At 46.4% G+C, this 18202-nt stretch overlaps 1 protein-coding gene across 2 annotated transcripts in view; it reads left to right on the forward strand.

Annotated features, from left to right (window-relative positions):
* The window catches only part of CLIP2 (CAP-Gly domain containing linker protein 2), a 127905-nt gene that overhangs the window by 45815 nt on the left and 63888 nt on the right, over positions 1-18202 (forward strand). For both annotated transcript variants that reach the window (XM_039507617.1, XM_039507618.1), the window contains exon 4: positions 14358-14896. In XM_039507617.1, coding sequence (XP_039363551.1) covers positions 14358-14896 — 539 coding nt within the window. The remainder of the gene's footprint in view (positions 1-14357; positions 14897-18202) is intronic.

Genomic DNA, 18202 nt, shown 5'->3' on the forward strand with positions numbered 1-18202 from the left:
CTCAGACTAGAAACAGCACCCTAACCCTCAGCATTCATTGCATATCCCCATGTGTATCGTGAGCCCTTTTTGAGGAGTGGCTTATATTCTGTGCTCACATCAAAGAGTTAGTCCAGCATTTTGCATATTTAATTTTAAAAGATTAGTACAATTTCCATTGTCGTGGGGGGGCTTCAGTGGCAGCGAATGCTGAACCGTGGAACTTCATAGATTTGTGCCAAAACTCTTGTGTGTTTAAATGGATTTCAAGCCATCAGCTTCCCACAGCTGGTAAACGAGTCTGCAGTGACTGGGTGAAAAAATCCACACATGATGCTACTGAATATTGCAGTACTTCCAGGGGTGCACTGGAACACAAAGGTCTAATGAGATATTGCTCACCACTGTTTGCAAGGGCTGGCTCCCTGCTGTTCTGTGATGTAGTTTGGATTCTTGAGAGCTGGATTTAGCTAGCAAACATGCACGTCCATTGACAATACAATTCAGATGTTGGGCTAGGCATCCAAAGGGACGGTGGGCTGGTCTTCACAGTGTTATCTTAAGGTATCATTTGGGTTAGCGCCTCCCATCTAGACACACAATTTCTAACTTGAGTTTAGTGGTGCTTTAAACTTGAGTTAGCTGGTCTGGTGTGGGTTGAAGTCGGAGTGTGGCTGACACTCAAGGTAGTAATGCAGTGTGGATGTGGCTACAGCCATAGGGGCTGGAACTAGGGGTCTCTATTTAAGTGTGTGTGTGAGTGTGTGAGAGAGAGAGACTAAACTGAATGATCTTTTGTGAAGATAAATATGCCACAGTGGTGCTGTTTGATATTCAAGTCTTTCAGTTAACTCTGTCTGTTCAGGAATGACTGCAAAGTTTTCTTCTGTTTGTGTCGGTTTTACACAAGAAAACTAAACTAAACGAGGGCCCAAACGAAAATCACTGATCCAAACCCTTATTGCAAATCCAGATCCAGTTCAGAAGTTTGCAACATGGCTCCTGCTGCGATGCATATAAAACCCAGACGTAATTTGCCTGCTCTGTCTGCTGTAGTGCCCTTATTACTGAACACAAACATTTCCCGTTCAGAAGCTTGTGAGACTGGTGCTCTCGGTGCTCGTATGGCTCAGCTCTCTGGCTGGGAAACCATTTGTAAATGTCTCATTAAAGGCCACTAGTCATCTCTCTTTTGTCAGATCAGCTTAATGAGAGTAGTTGTCTTCATTTCCTTAATACCAGCCATCCTAAACCTTGCTTGCAGTTTATGAAACTCTTGTGGCCTGGAAAATCCCTCAACGTGGACAACTGTGTGTGTGTGTGCGCACTGAGGATTTTTTACTGAACTGATGCAGAAACATGACCTTGTTTGTGTTATGGAACTTTCAGAGCTTTTAAAACTTTAGTGTCATGACAGTTTCAAAAGCAACAAGCACATGGTAGAATTAATCTTTGGATCCTGAGAGTGTGAAATGTATTTTGCACACACAAAAGGGGTCTTTGGTAACTCGATGCACATTTGCTTTACTCAGTTAATGGTTTGGTTTAGTTAAATGGACTTCACAGGATCGGTATCTAACAATTACTGTAAGTGTATCCCCTCCAGTTGTTGTTATGACTCAGATGTCTGTCATGTGGGATCCTGCAGCACTGTGCCCCCTAACTCATTCGTTAACACTGTCCATTATATTCAGAAGTGTTTTCACTGCCATAGCATGGGCTTGGTGTGACCCAGTTTGCATAAATGGAACAAAATCATGAATCTTACCCCAAATTGTAACTCACGGCTTGTCTGTGTGGGGACATTGGCATAGCTATACTGGAATAAACCAGAGGTTCTCAAACTGTGGTCCGCAGACTCCATTCAGGATAGTTCCCCCTAAGGTGTACGCCTGGACGGCCGCACATGAGAAAATGAAGGGCCACCCACCTAATTAGTGGAGCCACACAGGCGTGGCTCCACTAATTAGGTGCCTGGACCCTGGAGAAGACGCACATGTAAGGTGAAGTGGTGGCCTTGGGGTGAAGAGGGGATAGGTGGGAGGGGGCAGTGGGGTGAGGAGAGGGGGTGGGGGGAATTTGGGATGTGCAGGGCTGCGGCGACCAGAGAAAGAGGTGACTTTCCTCAGCTCCAGGGCTGTGGCTGCCAGGGAGAAACGGCCCTCCTTCCCAGTCTCAGCTCTGTGGCGGGGGAGAGACTCCCCTCCTTCCCAGCCCCAGCCCCGGGGGCTGCTGCGGTGGGGGAGAGCGGGCACAACCAATGCATTAGAAAGGTAAGACTAGTGATATTAAAATATGAGTTGGGTGCTTTTATTTAAGTTTTTTTTTACATAGCACTTTTATCCAAAGCGCTTTACAATAGTTAGCTAACGGCACAAGCAACATTTGGAAAGATCGTTAAGTGGTCCGCTGAGACCCTCAGCAATTTTCAAGTGGTCCGCAAAAAAAAAAAAAAAAAAAAAAGTTTGAGAACCACTGGAATAAACTATGCCAGAATAACTTCCCATGTGGACACAATTCTGGAATAAGTTATTTTATTCCTGAATAATTACTCCAAATGCAGTTACTTTTATCCTGCAATTGAGTGTCCACGTGGGAGTTACTCTGGAATAACAATAGTGGAAAATTATTCCACTATAGCTATGCTGGCCAGTTTCTCCTTGTAAACAAGTCCTTAATCTGAGTGTGTCTTGAGGTTTATAAAAATGGAATTAATTTAAATATACTGGCCAAGATTTTCCAAAGTGACCACTGGTGGGTTTTTTAGGGCTTTTTTTTTTTTTTTTTTTTTTTTTTTTTAGCAGGAAAGGATATTTCAGTTTTTAGCTGCTCCACTCGAGACACCCCAAAGGAGCCTAATTTTCAGAAAGCATTGAGCATTGACCCTCGGAAAGTCAATCCCCTTTCCAGCATCTCAAAATCCCTACTTACTCTTGAAAATCATGGGCCTCCCCTAAATGCATTTTAAATCCAAACTAAACCACTGAACCTTTCCATGTGTTCATTATGAAGGGGAAGGCACTTTATAAATGAGTTGGGTTTTTTTGTTTGTTTTTTTTAGTCATCACAGCAAATAATCCTTGTGTAAGAATCAATGAACATGACATCCTGCTGAATAAATCCATTGTGGTGCTGTGAGTTAATAATCCCCAAATGAAAAAGGAGATCTTCCTATGCAGCATCTGCTTGCCACTCACCTTTCTACCTCCCCAGGCTGCCAAAGTCTCTGTATCTGCTTTTGTTCAACAAAATATGCCAAAAATGAAAGCTGCTTGGTATTTAAAAATGTACAGGCCTGAAGCATAAGAAAAATCTGTGCTGTTTCACTATCTATCCACAATCTCTCAATATCTCTTAATCTAATAAGGATGCTGATAAACTAGCCAGCCTAATGTTCTTTAACCACAAATATTAAAGATCTGAAATACTGTGTTAATCTTAGTTTAAAGTAATAGCAAGTACAGTAGCTGGTATTAATTCTTAGATAATCTAATCAGTATTAACGGTGCTCAAAGAAATATTTGGCTAAATCCTTTCTATGGACTAAGGCCACTCAAAACTTCATTTCAGATTCTGTCCCATAGATGGCAATGGCACACATATCCACAGTTTCCGGTTCATTACATGCCTCCCTGGTCAGAAAAACGTATCCCTATGTAACTCCCTGGGGTTCAGATCCCAAAGATACCACATTACTGCTGGTAAAATATGTTTGTCTCTATTGCAGTGGTGTCTGATGTAGCTGGAAGTTGCAGAATAGGCCTAAGGACCATCTAGCATGAGGAAAATGTACATGCTAAGTGTATCCTCATTGGAAGAGATGAAAAAAATGCTGTGATGTATAGCTTCCTGTACATCATGCTTTGTTGAGATCATGCCCACTTTATATTTAAAAGGGCCTGTTTCAGCTGTTGTTTACACACTTTGTTTGCACGTTATCCTGGAGTTATATACAAAGGTGGGTTTATTGTTATTTTTCTTTAGACTGTGATGCTGTTCAGCTTTGCACAGTGCAGAATGGGATTATTGTTATGGAATGAAAGATGGCAGCGATCCAAATCCAAACCATCCCGGCTGTTTGTGAAAGATCAAAACTCCGTCAGATAAATACTTGGTCGGTTTCTGTGCCGTATGCATTTGAGCCTTTGATGAAACGGCTTCTGTCGAGAACATCCTCTGATTGCCGGGCAAACGGACCAAAGGAACAGGCTAATCAAAGCAAACCACGTGGCTTGGCCAAAACTCATTCCATCCCACGCAGCTCCCTCTTCCGCTGGTACCAAGAATGCCCATCTCGCCCGTTGGGTAGTTGGTTTCATATAAGCGAACTTGTGGGTGAGACCTTTCAGAAATGGAGGTCTGTGTTTGCTCTATATGGAGAGCCCATGGTGCTACCCGACTGCCTGTGTAAAGATAGAAATCTGTTTGAGTAGGGAACTAGTAGCATTCAGCTCGTGAGCCAATAGCCAGGGTCAGCACTGGATGAGAATTCTCATTCTTCCTCACTCTCTTTCCTTCACTCCTCCCTCCTATCAGAACACTTGGTAGCCATCCCTCCCTCCCCTGTCCAGAGTAGCTGAAGCCAGTTTGCCTGCTGCATCAAAGCTATAGCCAGAATCTTCTTGACGGTCTCTTCCTCCCAGGATGCGCTTCCAGTCTGTTCAGCCGTACCCTGCAAAGCGCTCCTCCCACTAGCACGTGCATGCCTGACCGACCCCCTTTCCTCCCACCTCATCCGGCAGCTCGAAGGAGACATGCTAAATCTCCATGCAGAAAACAGCTGCTCCATTGCTGCGTTCAAACTGAAATGAATTTGTTCAGGTTCTTTTTTAGTGGCTTGGTTTCATTTGGAGGGAGTTTTTTACCCTTTATTTTTTAGAAACTAAACCTAGCTAAATTTCTAAATGAAATGTTGTTTCAAAACAAAGTCAAAAGTTGTTAGGTCAAAACAAATCATTTTGACTTTTTTGAAAAATTCCTCCCCACCACTGTTTTTTGGTGAAACTGTTCACTGAATTCAACCCAAATTCATTCATAGTTGTGGTTGATCCAAAGCTTCAGTTTTTGGCCAATAAACTATTTCTCCAGACATTTGTACCCAGCTCTGGTAGCATGGATTTTTGAGCAGGGGGTTGGACTAGATGACCTCCTGAGGTCCCTTCCAACCCTGATAGTCTATGATTCTACCTGTGTTGCTGCTATACAGAGGACAAAGATACATCTCTCTCTGTACTGACTGACTCATTGAAGTACAATAGCTGCAGGAATCTCACCAGATAGAAGGCTGCCTCTTCTCTAAAGATCCAGGTAAAGATCCAGGTTCATATCTTGGCTGCTGAGGAGGGACACCCTCAACTCCAGCTTCTTAGATGGGCAACTCCACCTGCAGGTGACATGGGCTGTAGCTGACCATGACGCTGAATGCAGAGTTCACTGCCGTATTGTGGCTGGAGCCATAATTCACCTACAGACCAAAGGGATTCTACGGAGTAATTCTAACACAAGAAATAAGAGCTGACACGCTATAAGACAAACCCCACGTGTATTTGATTCTACGGCTAACGTTACTGTTTGGTATTCCACACACTTAGTGGAGGGAAGGGACCTTCTAAGCATGAAAGCATCTATGTGTTGTCCATCACTAATGAGCAGTGCCAGTTTTTACATGGAACTGGAGCAGAGACAGGGATTTGAAAGGAGGCCAGTGTATGACATCCCAGCTCGTGCCAGCTGACACCAGACAGTAGATCCCATATCATCACTTAGGCATTAACCCAAGCAGAGAGGCAGGCATGCAGAGAGCACTAACGGATGGGAATGTCCCTCAGGCTCTAACATGATGCTTGTGGTAGCTCAGATGTACATTATTCCTCTTCTAAACAGCAGCCCCCTTGGCCAGCATCCGGGCTTTCCAGCTGACACATTCCTCCTTCACTTGGTTTCAGCTGTAACTCATTAGTGCGAAGCTGGAAAAGCACCAATCCATATCCCTGACATTGGGCTGAACAGTGAGAACCGCTGAGCATTGCAGGTGCTCAGCACCCCCAGGATTTACCCCCATGTTTCTAGCCAGGTGAGCGAAGGCTGTGATGGAAGATCATGAGATCTCCTGCATAGGGATGTGAGCTGGAGGAGGAAGGATTTTGGTTTACCCCTCATACAGCGTTGGCTAATTGGCGAGGTTCTTTATAGCAGCCCTGAAGCGATTGTATGTTGGCAACTGCTGGAAGCAGGGCATTGGACTAGATGGACCCTAGCCTAGCCAATCCTAGGCTCTGTTTTGCCATGGGGTGCACGTTGGCAGTTTCCTAGCAGCTGCCCTTCTGCAGCTGTGCAGTATGCTGAGATTTGGATGGAATAACCATGGTACTTAGCCCTCCTACAGAGTCCTCTTCTACTGGAGGACATCCAGTTCCTTTCCAAACACGAATCGAGCCCCACCTGAGGTAGCTGTCGTGACTCCTATTTTATAGTTGGGGATCCTGAGAAATACAAAGGTGATTTGACCGAGGTCACGTGCCGTGAGGAGGAGAATAGATCCTCGTTAAGGTTCCAAGCCCCTGGATGCTAACCATGAGATGCTCTGTTCCTAGTAGATTCCATGGCAATGGAATGGCATCACCACCACAACCTGCCTACCAGGAGCTTTCCCGGAAGGTGGGTGGGTAGCAGGTATGGGAGGAGCTGTGTTGTGTACTGGGTTGAGTCTGAGACATGCTCTTCATCAGGATAAGTTGATATTTTATTTGATAAGCATCTGTCCAATTTACCAAGGGAAAAACAAACAAAACCTCTGGGATTTAAAATAGAGACTGAGGAAAAAAAGCCCTTATTGTGAAGCCTTTCGGTAAATTTAATATGTGCTTTCTCGCGTCACCTCCCTGGGGAGAAAGTGGTATCTATCTCTCTCTATTTTTTTTTAACTAATGAGGTTCCATTTTATCAATTAGCTGGTTTTCTCTAGATCCCCATGGCAACACAGCACTGCTGTTGAATTTCTGCTCCTTCTGGCGACCAGAGTGCCTGGCACATAGCTGGGGAATAATAGGATTAGAGTGGGGTTCTGTAGGGTACAGGAAACGCATGGATAACGTTTACGGTGCACCATTTTCCTGCTCAATTCTTGTTCTATTTTCTCCCCCTGGGAACAAGCTCTCTCTTCCCCCCCTTTGATTTAAATTTTACGATGACAATATCTGGGGAATGTAAAATAGCAGCAGCTCTGATGTGCTGTGAGAAATCAAAGGGCGCCGAGTGAGTAGACATGTGGCTTCCATTTAGTATATGCTACCAAAACCTGCATAATGAGAGGGCCTCAGTCAAGGGTATCCCTGTTAGTCTCCACAATGTGCATCTGTCCTGTACCTGCTGCTCCAACGCTGAGCGCTTTCAGAATGATTCCTTGCTCCTGTAACTACTAGGAAATGTCTTTCGTACCCCTTCCTGCCTGCTGGAATGTCCAAGGGCTGGAAGAGGCACTCTCCCGTATGGAGCAGTATTTGCAATTTAGCAACATGTCTCTCGTTAGCGTTTTAGCGGGAGCCAAACAATTGGGCTAAGGATCTAGTGCATCAAATTAAAACCTTTTAACCTCTTCAATCCTTCCTGGAGTGGAACGTGTTATGCCCTTGAAGTGCTGGCATCTGAAAACAGGGTTGGGGGTACGTGATGTACAGTCCATCACAGGACCCGAATAGGGTGACCAGATAGCAAATGTGAAAAATGGGGACAGGGGGTGGGGGGTAATAGGAGCCTATATAAGAGAGAGACCCCAAAATTGGGACTGTCCCTATAAAATCGGGACATCTGGTCACCCTAGACCCAAATCTTGACTAACATGCCAAGTATGTCAGGCAGCCTCAAAGCAGTTAATTAGCAAGCAAGAATGGCCTAAACGTTTAAGAGGACCCGGACCCCTCAAGAAGAACATCTGGGGCCTGGTGGCTCAGAGCTGGCCATACAATCCACTTGCGTTCCAAACGATACAGGGCAAAAGACCCAGGACACCTTTTTATTTACGGGGAGGGAAATTAGTTAGAGCAGGTCTCCTGGGTTCTGTTCTTGGCTGTGCCACTGACTCTCACAGTGACCCTGGGTCTGTCGCTTAACTTTATAAGTGAACAGTAGTGCAGATGTTGCTGATGGGTTTTCCCCTTGTGAGAGATCTGCCTTCCAAGTGAGCGGAAAGCACCAAATGCTGTCATTTGTTGGCCCCTATCCTTGATTTGGAAAATTCCCCAGTTGTGTTTGGCAGCTGAGAGATCTCTCACATCTCTGCCTCCGACTGCCCTATATTTTATCCCTTTGTTTCTCCCCTCGGTTGCTGGCTTCCTGAGTCTGGTGTTCACTGGCCTCAGTAAAATATAACTAGATGGCAGCAGACAGAGGGGAGGCCCAGCAATGAATGGGCTATTTTAAAGATGCTGCAGGATACTGCAGGTCCCATACCCTGGGAGCTCCATGGGATCTTATCAGAAAGTAGGAGCAGGCAAACCATTATATCTGGTGACTCCAGGCTTAGTGGCAAAGGGCATGGAGCTCCAACGTGATGGTGATCAGTGTCTCAAACTCACCAGACTATCCCATCACAATACCCAGTAGAGGGTAGGGTGACCAGATAGCAAGAGTGAAAAATTGGGGTGGGGGTGGGAGGTAGAAGGTGCCTATATAAGACACAGTCCCAAATATCAGGTTTGCCCCTATAAAATTGGGACATCTAGTCACCCTAGTAGAGGGCAAGCTCAGAGCATGGGAACGATGTTGACTTTCCCTGTGCTCTGAAGACAGGCATCCAGAAGGCTGGCCTTTCGTAGCCAGCCACTTCCCCATACTGCTGGCCCCTTCAGGTCACCTCCACACTGCAGATGGACTGCCAGATATCTCTGGAGTAGTGTCATATAGAACAAGACTATTCAGAGTTACAGTGGAAAATAGTTTTTTTTTAAATGAAATGAGTAGAAACCTTCATGCTTCAAGGGAGTAAGCCAACCTATAACTATTGGGGATCAGGAGGAATCTTTCCTGAGGGCAGTTTATTCTATAATTGCCTACTGCAGGGTTTCCTGCACCTGCCTCTAAAGCATCAATGGCTTGGATACTGGATTAGAGGGACCACTGGGGTCTGGCTGTTCTGATGTTCCTAGAATTGTGCTGATAATTAAGAGTTGAGGCTGTCAAATTTGAAACTGGATGCAGTGTTGTTGTAGCTGTGTTTGGTCCCAGGATGTTAGAGACACGAGGTGGGTGAGGTAATGTCTTTTATTGAGCCAACTTCTGTTGGTGAGAGAGACACGCTTTTGAGCTTACACAGAGCATTTCTTCAGGCCTCAAGAAGTGGTCTGTGTAAGCGTCTCTCTCTCACCAGCAGAAGCTGGTCCAATAAAAGATACGACCTCATCCACCCTGTTTTTTCTAAATTTGAAAGGGCAAAGATTGGGTTTAGCTTGGCTATTGTGAACCTGTGTGCCTCTCCTGTTTAATATTTTACAGAGCCCCAAAGTCTGCTAGGGGCTTTATGGAAATCTTAGAAAGACACAGTCCCTGCTCTGAAGTTTGCCCCTCAAATTGTAGATGACAAACAGTCCGGGGGGAATAGGACGAGGAAGGGCCATCTTTTCATCATGTGATCAGCGTGGTTACTCACTTTATGCTTGCGCTGGTTCAGATAATTATTTTATATACAAATAGTGCAGATGGTGTAATGCGCTCCCTCGGTATAGGCATGGTGGAAAATGAAGATCTGTTTTATGGAACCATTCACCCAGTCCTAACAAATAGTAATAGCCCTAACTGTGAGATTGCTCTGAGTCTGCTTCTTTTCAAACTCTCCTAATTATTTACTGCATTTAGATTATGGTAATTAGATTGTGTGACTGAAATGGCGTAATTACTGTAGTTCTGCTGCCACAATTTTGTTAAGCAGGGATCTAAAACTGAGGCTGAATGAAGTCCTGCTAAGCTCTCCTCTCCTGGTGAGCACAATATCAGCTACAGGAAAGATTCATAGACAAGTCAGTTGGTATGAATGTATGTGGCTGGGAGGAGTTAGTGTGTGCTGGTGTATTAGCAGATGGAATTCCAGAATTTGTTTCCAACTCTGCCATTAATTTGGTGTGTGAGAATTTAGGCAAGTCTGTATTCCATTCAGTGCCTCAGTTTCCCCATCTGTAAAAAGAGGGTAATAATATTTACCTCACAGAGATGCTGTGAGGCTTAATATAAACTGTATTTTGGTCCCTAGTTGAGAAGCCCTGCAGAAGTGTGAAGAGTTCTGTGCTGAAGCTCTTTAAGGATGGACTTGGATGTACCCTGTAATAAAACTGCTTTGATCATCCATGAATCCGGATGCTTCAATAAAGGCTAAGCCAGTGTCTAAGGCCCATGATGCAGCAAAGCACTTAAGAATGTGCTTACTTGCTTTACTGAATCCAGGTCTGAAACAGGAATATAAATTGTGCTTTTAATTTTCACTTTATTACACATCCCTGTCAATATTTCATAAATATAAATAGATACATGTTACTGAGAGCACCCTGGATTACTAAAATTGAAAGAATCTTTATAGCGCAATTTGTTGTTCCTGATTTATACTGTTCGTTTACTTCCACTTGCACTTGTGGACCATAAAACTAAAATAGTTCGTTTTATTTTGGGTTTATAGTCAGTTTTACTTCAAGGTTCTCATGCACAAATCCAGTGCTGATTGTTTGTTTTCCCGCTGGTAAATGTTTGAAGGTAATTAAACAAATAACATCTCCCCCATCCAACCTCCTCTTTGTATTTGAACTATGTAATGAAAAGCCTGAAAATCTTGTTTTGCAAAAAAAAATTAACAGAAAAGCAAGTTCTTGGACATAGGCTACTTGTCTGTATTCCTTTAACATGCTAGCTATTACCAGAATGGGAGAGAGATGGGCTTGAAAGTAGTTTAAGGCATTTATAAAAACTTTTTAAAGAGAAAACTTCTGAGGATGGGCAAATTTCAGAGCAGGGTTGAAAACCAGCATGGAAAACAGCTCAGGAACAGAAGTGTATTCACAGCTTTGAGGCAATGGGCTGAGCTATCATGGTCGTTGTGCTAGACCAGGGGTCGGCAACCTCTGGGACGCAGCTCGCCACGGTAAGCACCCTGGCAGGCCGGGCCAGTTTGTTTACCTGCCGTGTCGGCACAGGTGAGGGATGTGCTGGCTGTGGCTTCCCGCCACCCCCATTGGCCGGGGATGGCAAACTGCGGCCAGTGGGAGCCGCAATCGGCTGAACCTGCTGATGCGGCAGGTAAACAAACTGGCCCGGCCTGCCAGGGTGCTTACCCTGGCGAGCCGCGTGCCAGAGGTTGCTGACCCCTGTGCTAGACATTTATTGCATTCCTTTGTTGGCCCTATCAGGTTCTGGAGAATTTAAGGGCCTAGTTGTCTAAAAACGTAACATGAAGAATAGGGTCCGATTGTATGATACCCCTTCTCATTGGGTAGTTCTGTATTCCATAGACAGTCCCACTGAAATTAATTGGGCTAATCACAGTGTTAAGGGACTGGTTGTCTGAGTAGGGCTATATCTCAGGCTGGCCCAGAGAGTTTACTAAAGTGAGTTGCCTCAATGATCTTGATTGGATTATGTTCAGTAGCAAAATTCTGCAAGATTGGGCTGTAATTTTTTTTTTTTAAGTTTAGATTATCCACGTGTGGCCAGATGCAGTGCTCTCTTCCTGAGTCTGCAGTCAGACTGACACAATAGCTCTCAGAGGCGTGTGAGCTTCATTTACTGCAATGGCTGTCTGGTGGCTCTGAAGCCTGATGATCACTTCAGTATCAGCGCTCAGAACTATTTCCCTGCTGGTTGTTTTAGCAGAAATGTTACATTCTGCAGGGAGTGCATTTAACTCGAGTAGAGCACCTTTGCTGGTTTTGTTTTTACTGCTCAGCTACAGCTCTGGCAAAGCTGGGAGAATCTTGGTTCAGGGGCTTTTTTGTTTTTTGCACTTTCCAGAAGTTGGCACCTGACCTGTCATGCCCATTACTTCTGAAAGAGCTGGGGGGACCGGCAGAGGCTGAGTGCTAGCGAGCAGGGAACCTGAGCAAGGTTTGCAGGTCGCTTCAGGGAAGCGCTCACAAGCCTGAGTGCTTGCTGGAAAGATCTGAGCCTCTTCCGTTAGTGGACGTGGCACAAGGTGAAGAGCAAAGCACTTGTGGGTTCTAATCCTGCCAATGACTCGCTGTGTGATACTGGGCAAGTCGCAGCACAGTGGATTAAATTCAGTATGCATGGTGGGGAGGGATAGCTCAGTGGTTTGAGCATTGGCCTGCTAAACGCAGGGTTGTGAGTTCAATCCTTGAGGGGGCCATTTGGGGAACTGGGGTAAAAATCTGGGGATTGGTCCTGCTTTGAGCAGGGGGTTGGACTAGATACCTCCTGAGGTCCCTTCCAACCCTGATATTCTATGAAGTGGGAACAACTCCTGTTGACTTCAAAGGGAGCCTTACCCATGGATGCCAGGGTGATTTTGTGCTTTGTGCCTCAGATTCCTCTTCAGTAACAATAGGGATGATAACATCTCTCTCTGTCACTGGGTTGATAAGATTTCATTCATATTCCTCAAATGGCAGGCTCTGGGCAGCACTGGGTACAGTCGTGTTATTTGTTGCTGTACAGTTTGCAAACTTGGGCTGGAAACTTCTTGGTAACAGGCTTTCTTGAGCTACTTCTGTTCTCCCGTTCCTAGCTGGGTTGGCAGTGCCGCGAGAGTCTTGTGGAAATCAGTGAGCAGAGAGGCAGCTGCCAAAATGAGGCTTCTTGGAGACTGGAATGAGTTTGCTTTCTTTAGAGTTAACCTTTTTGAAGCCAGAAGCCTAACCGCCAGGTGCTGTATGTGCTGAGTATCTGCTGAGCCTCATTTTGTGGCGCCTGTCATCCTGTCACTTTGCGTTTTGGCTGAAGGTTCAGGCTGGCTTTTATTTCATTGGAAGCACCTTGGCTCATGGCTAACACACGGGTGCACACAGCACGTGGCCAGTGGTAGGTGGCCTGCACTGAAAAGCACAGTCTGAGATCTCAATGTTACTGAGCAGCAAGGTGGTTTGAAAGTCCAATGGGCTAATGGGGGAGGCTGCCTGACTCAGTGTTTCATAGGGCTCGTCTATGTGACGCATTAGTCTGAGCCAGCAGGGTGTAAGTCCTGGTGCGCACTAACGTGTCGTGCACAAAGTGTCCGTGTGGTCCCTGTTGCTACACACGAAAAGGTCCCTAGTGCACGTTAGTATAGTTCCATTTCAAACAGTCCTGCGTTAATGTGCCCTGAGGAACTTTTAGTGTGCACCAGCAGCGTCCTCATGGACACAGTGCTCACTAGAATTTACACCCCTCCCTAGTGCGAGGACTGAGTTAGGCTTTTTGCCTTTTGTTTTCTTATACTGAGACTAGTCCAGTTGGTCCCCTTACTGGCTGCATCTCTTACAAGCTGGATGCAAAGAGCCGCACAAAGGAAGCCATTTGCAGTGCACAACAGCAGCAAGTTTGGCTGGTCCGGCAAAAGCCAGGAGCTATCGAGCGCCATCTGCTAGCGCTTTATCTATTAACTCTTTGCATATAGTGAGCACTGCCCTAACACCACCAGGGAAAACCGATTCCCCATTTTTCATAGAAGCAATTTCCTCCCTGAGGAGAGGTGGAAAATGAGCTACCTTGGGCCTTGTAGGCTCTTTGAGCACCTGCCAAGGTTCCTTCTGCTGCCCTTTATTAACAGGGCCGCCCGGGGGGTGGGGGGGAAGTGGGGCAATTTGCCCCGGGCCCCACAGGGGCCCCCACGAGAGTTTTTCGGGGGGCCCTGGAGCGGGGTCCTTCACTCGCTCTGGGGGCCCCGGAAAACTCTCATGGGGCCTGGGCCCCCGGAGCTTCTTCCACTCCGGGTCTTCGGCAGCAATTCGGCGGCGGGGGGTCTCTGCCGCCGAAGACCCCAGGCCCCCTGAATCCTCTGGGCGGCCCTGTTTATTAATGTTCTTAGTGCTACTTCTGCAAAGCAGCCTACAGGCAGTAACTACCTACCCTAATATCCTTCCAGCACTGCTCTGAGGTTGGTAGTGAGAAGTTTTATTTCTGATTCTCCACCTGTGAATGGGGAAACGGACACAGGTGGGTTCTTAGTAATACGCCCGACGAGGCAGATCCTGGGCTGAAGTTGACTTGTTTATGGACAAGTCCCCTCTTCAGCTGCAGAGGCGGGTCAGTGTTCCAGATGTGTAAGTAACCACTGTGGCTCCGGTCTTTGTCTGTGTCCTGTATAAATAGGTAACCTGAATGATGGTACTGGGTCTTCTAGTTTTAATACACTTTCCTCGTAATCTAGCTTCACATCACACCAAGTCCTGTTTTCCTTCAATTTGCAGGCTCACCTTTGCACAAGCAGGGGCCCACCTCCACTGCCAGCACCGAGAAGCCAGGATCAAAGGTCACTGAGGTGGGCGATGACTTCCTGGGAGACTTCGTGGTGGGCGAACGTGTCTGGGTGAATGGAGTGAAGCCAGGCGTGATCCAGTATCTTGGGGAGACCCAGTTTGCCCCCGGCCAGTGGGCAGGGGTTGTTCTGGATGACCCGGTGGGTAAGAATGACGGCTCCGTTGGTGGCGTACGTTACTTTGAGTGCCAGCCGCTGCAGGGGATTTTTACACGGCCCTCCAAGCTGACCCGCCAGCCCGTGGCGGAGGGCTCGGGCAGCGATGCCCATTCTGTGGAGTCCCTGACAACTCAGAACTTGTCGTTGCACTCAGGGACGGCTACACCGCCTCTCTCCACTCGCATCATCCCCCTGAGGGAGAGCGTCCTGAACAGCACCATGAAAACCGGAAATGAATCTGGATCTAACCTGTCAGACAGCGGGTCGGTGAAAAAGGGCGATAAAGACTTACGGCTTGGAGACCGTGTCCTGGTGAGTCTGTTATCCCTTCAGTGGTCCCACTAGAATGCAGGTCCTGCTGTGAAGTGCTTGCAATCCAGCTAGAGACAAGGGAAGGGAAGGACACAGCAAACAGGTAGTGAGAAACGGAGAACAAGCATTACAAATCCCAGACAATGAGATCACTTGATTTTGCAGGCAGTAGGGGATTTTATAGACATCGCATTATTTTGCACTCCTGGTTTATTCCCACGTGCATGAACAGGGCGAGGGGCAGCCAGCTGCAGGGGGTGGGGTGGAAGATTTGGGAGAGAACAGGATGCTGGCGGGAGGTTGAGGTTGGGTGACGGGAATTGGCGAAAGAAGGAGTGGAGGTGAGGAACAGGAGAGCAAACGAGGGCAGGGCTGCGAAATAGAGAGATGAAGAAGGTTTACTCTTTTCTAATCCAGGTGATACATCGAGAGCTGGTCAGGTTTGTGGTGCCTTGGCTGAATCTGCCCCCAAGGCTACCAGTTGTCTTGTCACATGTGGTCAAAGCTCTCACACAGCATTTGCCAGGAAGCTCTCAGAGCGAACGTTACTCCTTAGTGCCTCATTTTCAGGGTGCTCCACTGGAGAGACCCGGTACCTCTTTTTCAAAGAGGCAGGGGACCCACAGCTCCTGTTGACGTCTGCTTGATTTATGTTGGCTCAGCATGGCTGAAAATAAGGCACCGAGATTTCAGGTTGGACACCTGAAAGCAGTGGCCACTTTTCAAAAGGGTGGCCATCATTTTTGGATGGCCATTCTTGTTTGCTCTCCCCCTGCTCTACAGGTGGTTGTAACAGCCTCATCTGAGCACCTTCCTGCAGCGCGTTAAACAGCGTGACCCAGCATCTGTTACGTGAAGTTTGTCCTTCCCCCATCCTTAGGGTGAGAATTGTGTGTCGACGTAGCGGGTTTACATTTGGGGGATATATATTTTTTTAAGAGTACCGCTGCTCTCTGTTTATGTCTGAGAGGGCAGGTACTCTTGGAGCAAAAGTTGGTGAGGTTTATGACAGTCTTTAGTTCCTGTGGGAATTAATTCCAAAGTCTGGGACCAACCCTGAAGGCAGTACTGACTCCTGCACACACCAGCGTTACTCTGATGGTGGAAAGTTGCCTTTTGCCAGGGCAGTGGAGTTGCTGACCACAGTCCTCGTTCTGGAGCTTTAGGCGTTTTTTTAGGCCCCCTGGTATTGAGCGCCTTGAAGACAAAGTGTTGAGATCCTGAACTTCCAGAATTAGACTCCTCAAACCAAACACAGCTTTAATCACCCTTGCTGAAATTTGACTAGCCCAATGGTAGGTTCCAACAGTCACATAATAAATTGGCAGGATCGCTGGTCACCAGCTACTCCCATAGGCAGGCCAAATGGATTCTCCAGCTAGTTTAGTTTTGTTCTGTATGTCTACAATTGAAAATCCAACATCTTTAAATCTCTTTAAAAAGCTCAGTTGGGCAAAAAGTGGTAGTTGGTCATTCTAGGCTAAACCAGTTGCATCATGGTAATGAGCACTTTGCTTTAATAGATGCCTAAAGGGGGAAAGAATAAAATGAAATCAGCAGTGTTGATTCTAGTGAGTTTGAATGTTATGGTTCATTTTAACTCTGGAGACAGGTCTTACTTGTTTCCTTGGGCAGTGGGGAGGGGAAATAAGCATTTACCATGATGCCAAACATCAGGAAGAATTAGTCAACGGAACACGAAATCTTCTGTGACTGTATCCCCTTGCGACGTGACTAGAATCAAAAGATAAAGGTAATTTTAACAGACAAACATGACAGGTTCCAAAGTGGTTGGGCTGGGTAAGTCCTAGGCAATCTCTGAACCATTTTAAAGTTTCCACTACTGCTTTCGAGCTGTCTGCTTTTTCTACCTTTTGACACCTGGTTGCTATGGTGATGGTTGCACTAGAAAAGCTAGATAGACAGATCTACCTGGGCAATAGTGCAGTAGCAGCCAACGTTTTCAGTGCTCCGCTGAGCTGGTATAGACCATTTCAGGGCGGGTAGGAGGGTGAATCTGGAAAAATTGACATCAGGACTTAGCTAGGAACAATGCTCCCAAGTGCCTAGTGAGTAGGGGCTAAACATCTTTCTAAGCCAGTGTTGATTTCTGACCTGAAAAGGCTTCTCTGCAGAGGAGCTGGGGGAGCGATTCATAGCAAATGATTTATTAGATAAACAGAGCCCTCCTTGCTGTGTGCGAGTTCTCTGCCGGCAGTCATTGTATTTCTTAATTGCTTCGTCATTCACAATGACAAACTGATGCTTTATGCAAACATAGCTCAGCCTATGGGTCGCTTGTGGACCCTCGCCGCAGTATTGGCTGTTCATGTTAAGTGCTCACCTAACTCGTTTGGCATTATTTATGCTTCCCAAGTGGCTGGTTGAAATGTTTATAGATCAGAGAAGAAGCTATGGAGGAAGGAACAGTCCTGCATTGGATTTATACAAAAAGGGGCAGGAGAGACTGGACTGAGTCAATGGGGCTGCCTGAGTCCCCAGTTCAGAACAGCCCTGGTGCACGCGCTTCAGTCCATTCCTATTCCGTACAGCACAGAAGCATGTGCATCTCATTAACTGCATGTGCTTAAGTGCTGTCCTGCATAGGAATGCTTTCCTGAGCAAGGGCCTAAGGCCGGGTCTACTCTAGAAACGTTGCCAGTATTTGTCTGTCGGGGTGTGATTTTGATTTTTTTTTATAAGATGTTTTTACACCAGCAAACACCCTAGTGGGGGTGCAGTTATGCCAGCCTAAAAGTGCTTTTGCCAGCATAGCTTATTTTGCTCTGGGAATCAGTATAAATTCTGTTGACAGAAATACTGGTACAAGCTGCAGTTACGCTAGGTGGGTTTGCTGGCATAGCTATACCAGTATAGCTCCAGCAAACCTTTTCTAGTGTAGTCCTGGCCTAACTCATTTTCAAGCTGGCCATGTGAACACTGGCACAAATACAGTTTTTTGCACAAGTATTCAGAAGACATTAGCTGCCTGATCGTTCTTCTGGGTTGAAAACAATTCCCTTGTAACTGAGTTGCGAATACCACTGAAGTAAATTTGCAGATTTTTATCCAACCAAATCTCTGCCCATACTTCTTGTTTTTTAATACAGCATTCACCTGCCTTTTGTTTCTGCCATTTCTCTTGAAGTTCAGACCTTGCCAGAAAAGCAGGGCCAGTGCAAGGATGTTTTGCGCCCTAGGCGAAACTTCCACCTTGCACCCGTCCCTGAGCCCCCACCCTGAGGCGCCCGCCCCCCCCCGCATCAGCTCCCCCCCCCTCCATCCTGAGGTCTTCCCCCACAGCAG

Source organism: Mauremys reevesii, linkage group 20, assembly GCF_016161935.1.
Source record: "Mauremys reevesii isolate NIE-2019 linkage group 20, ASM1616193v1, whole genome shotgun sequence".
Lineage (NCBI taxonomy): Eukaryota > Metazoa > Chordata > Testudines > Geoemydidae > Mauremys > Mauremys reevesii.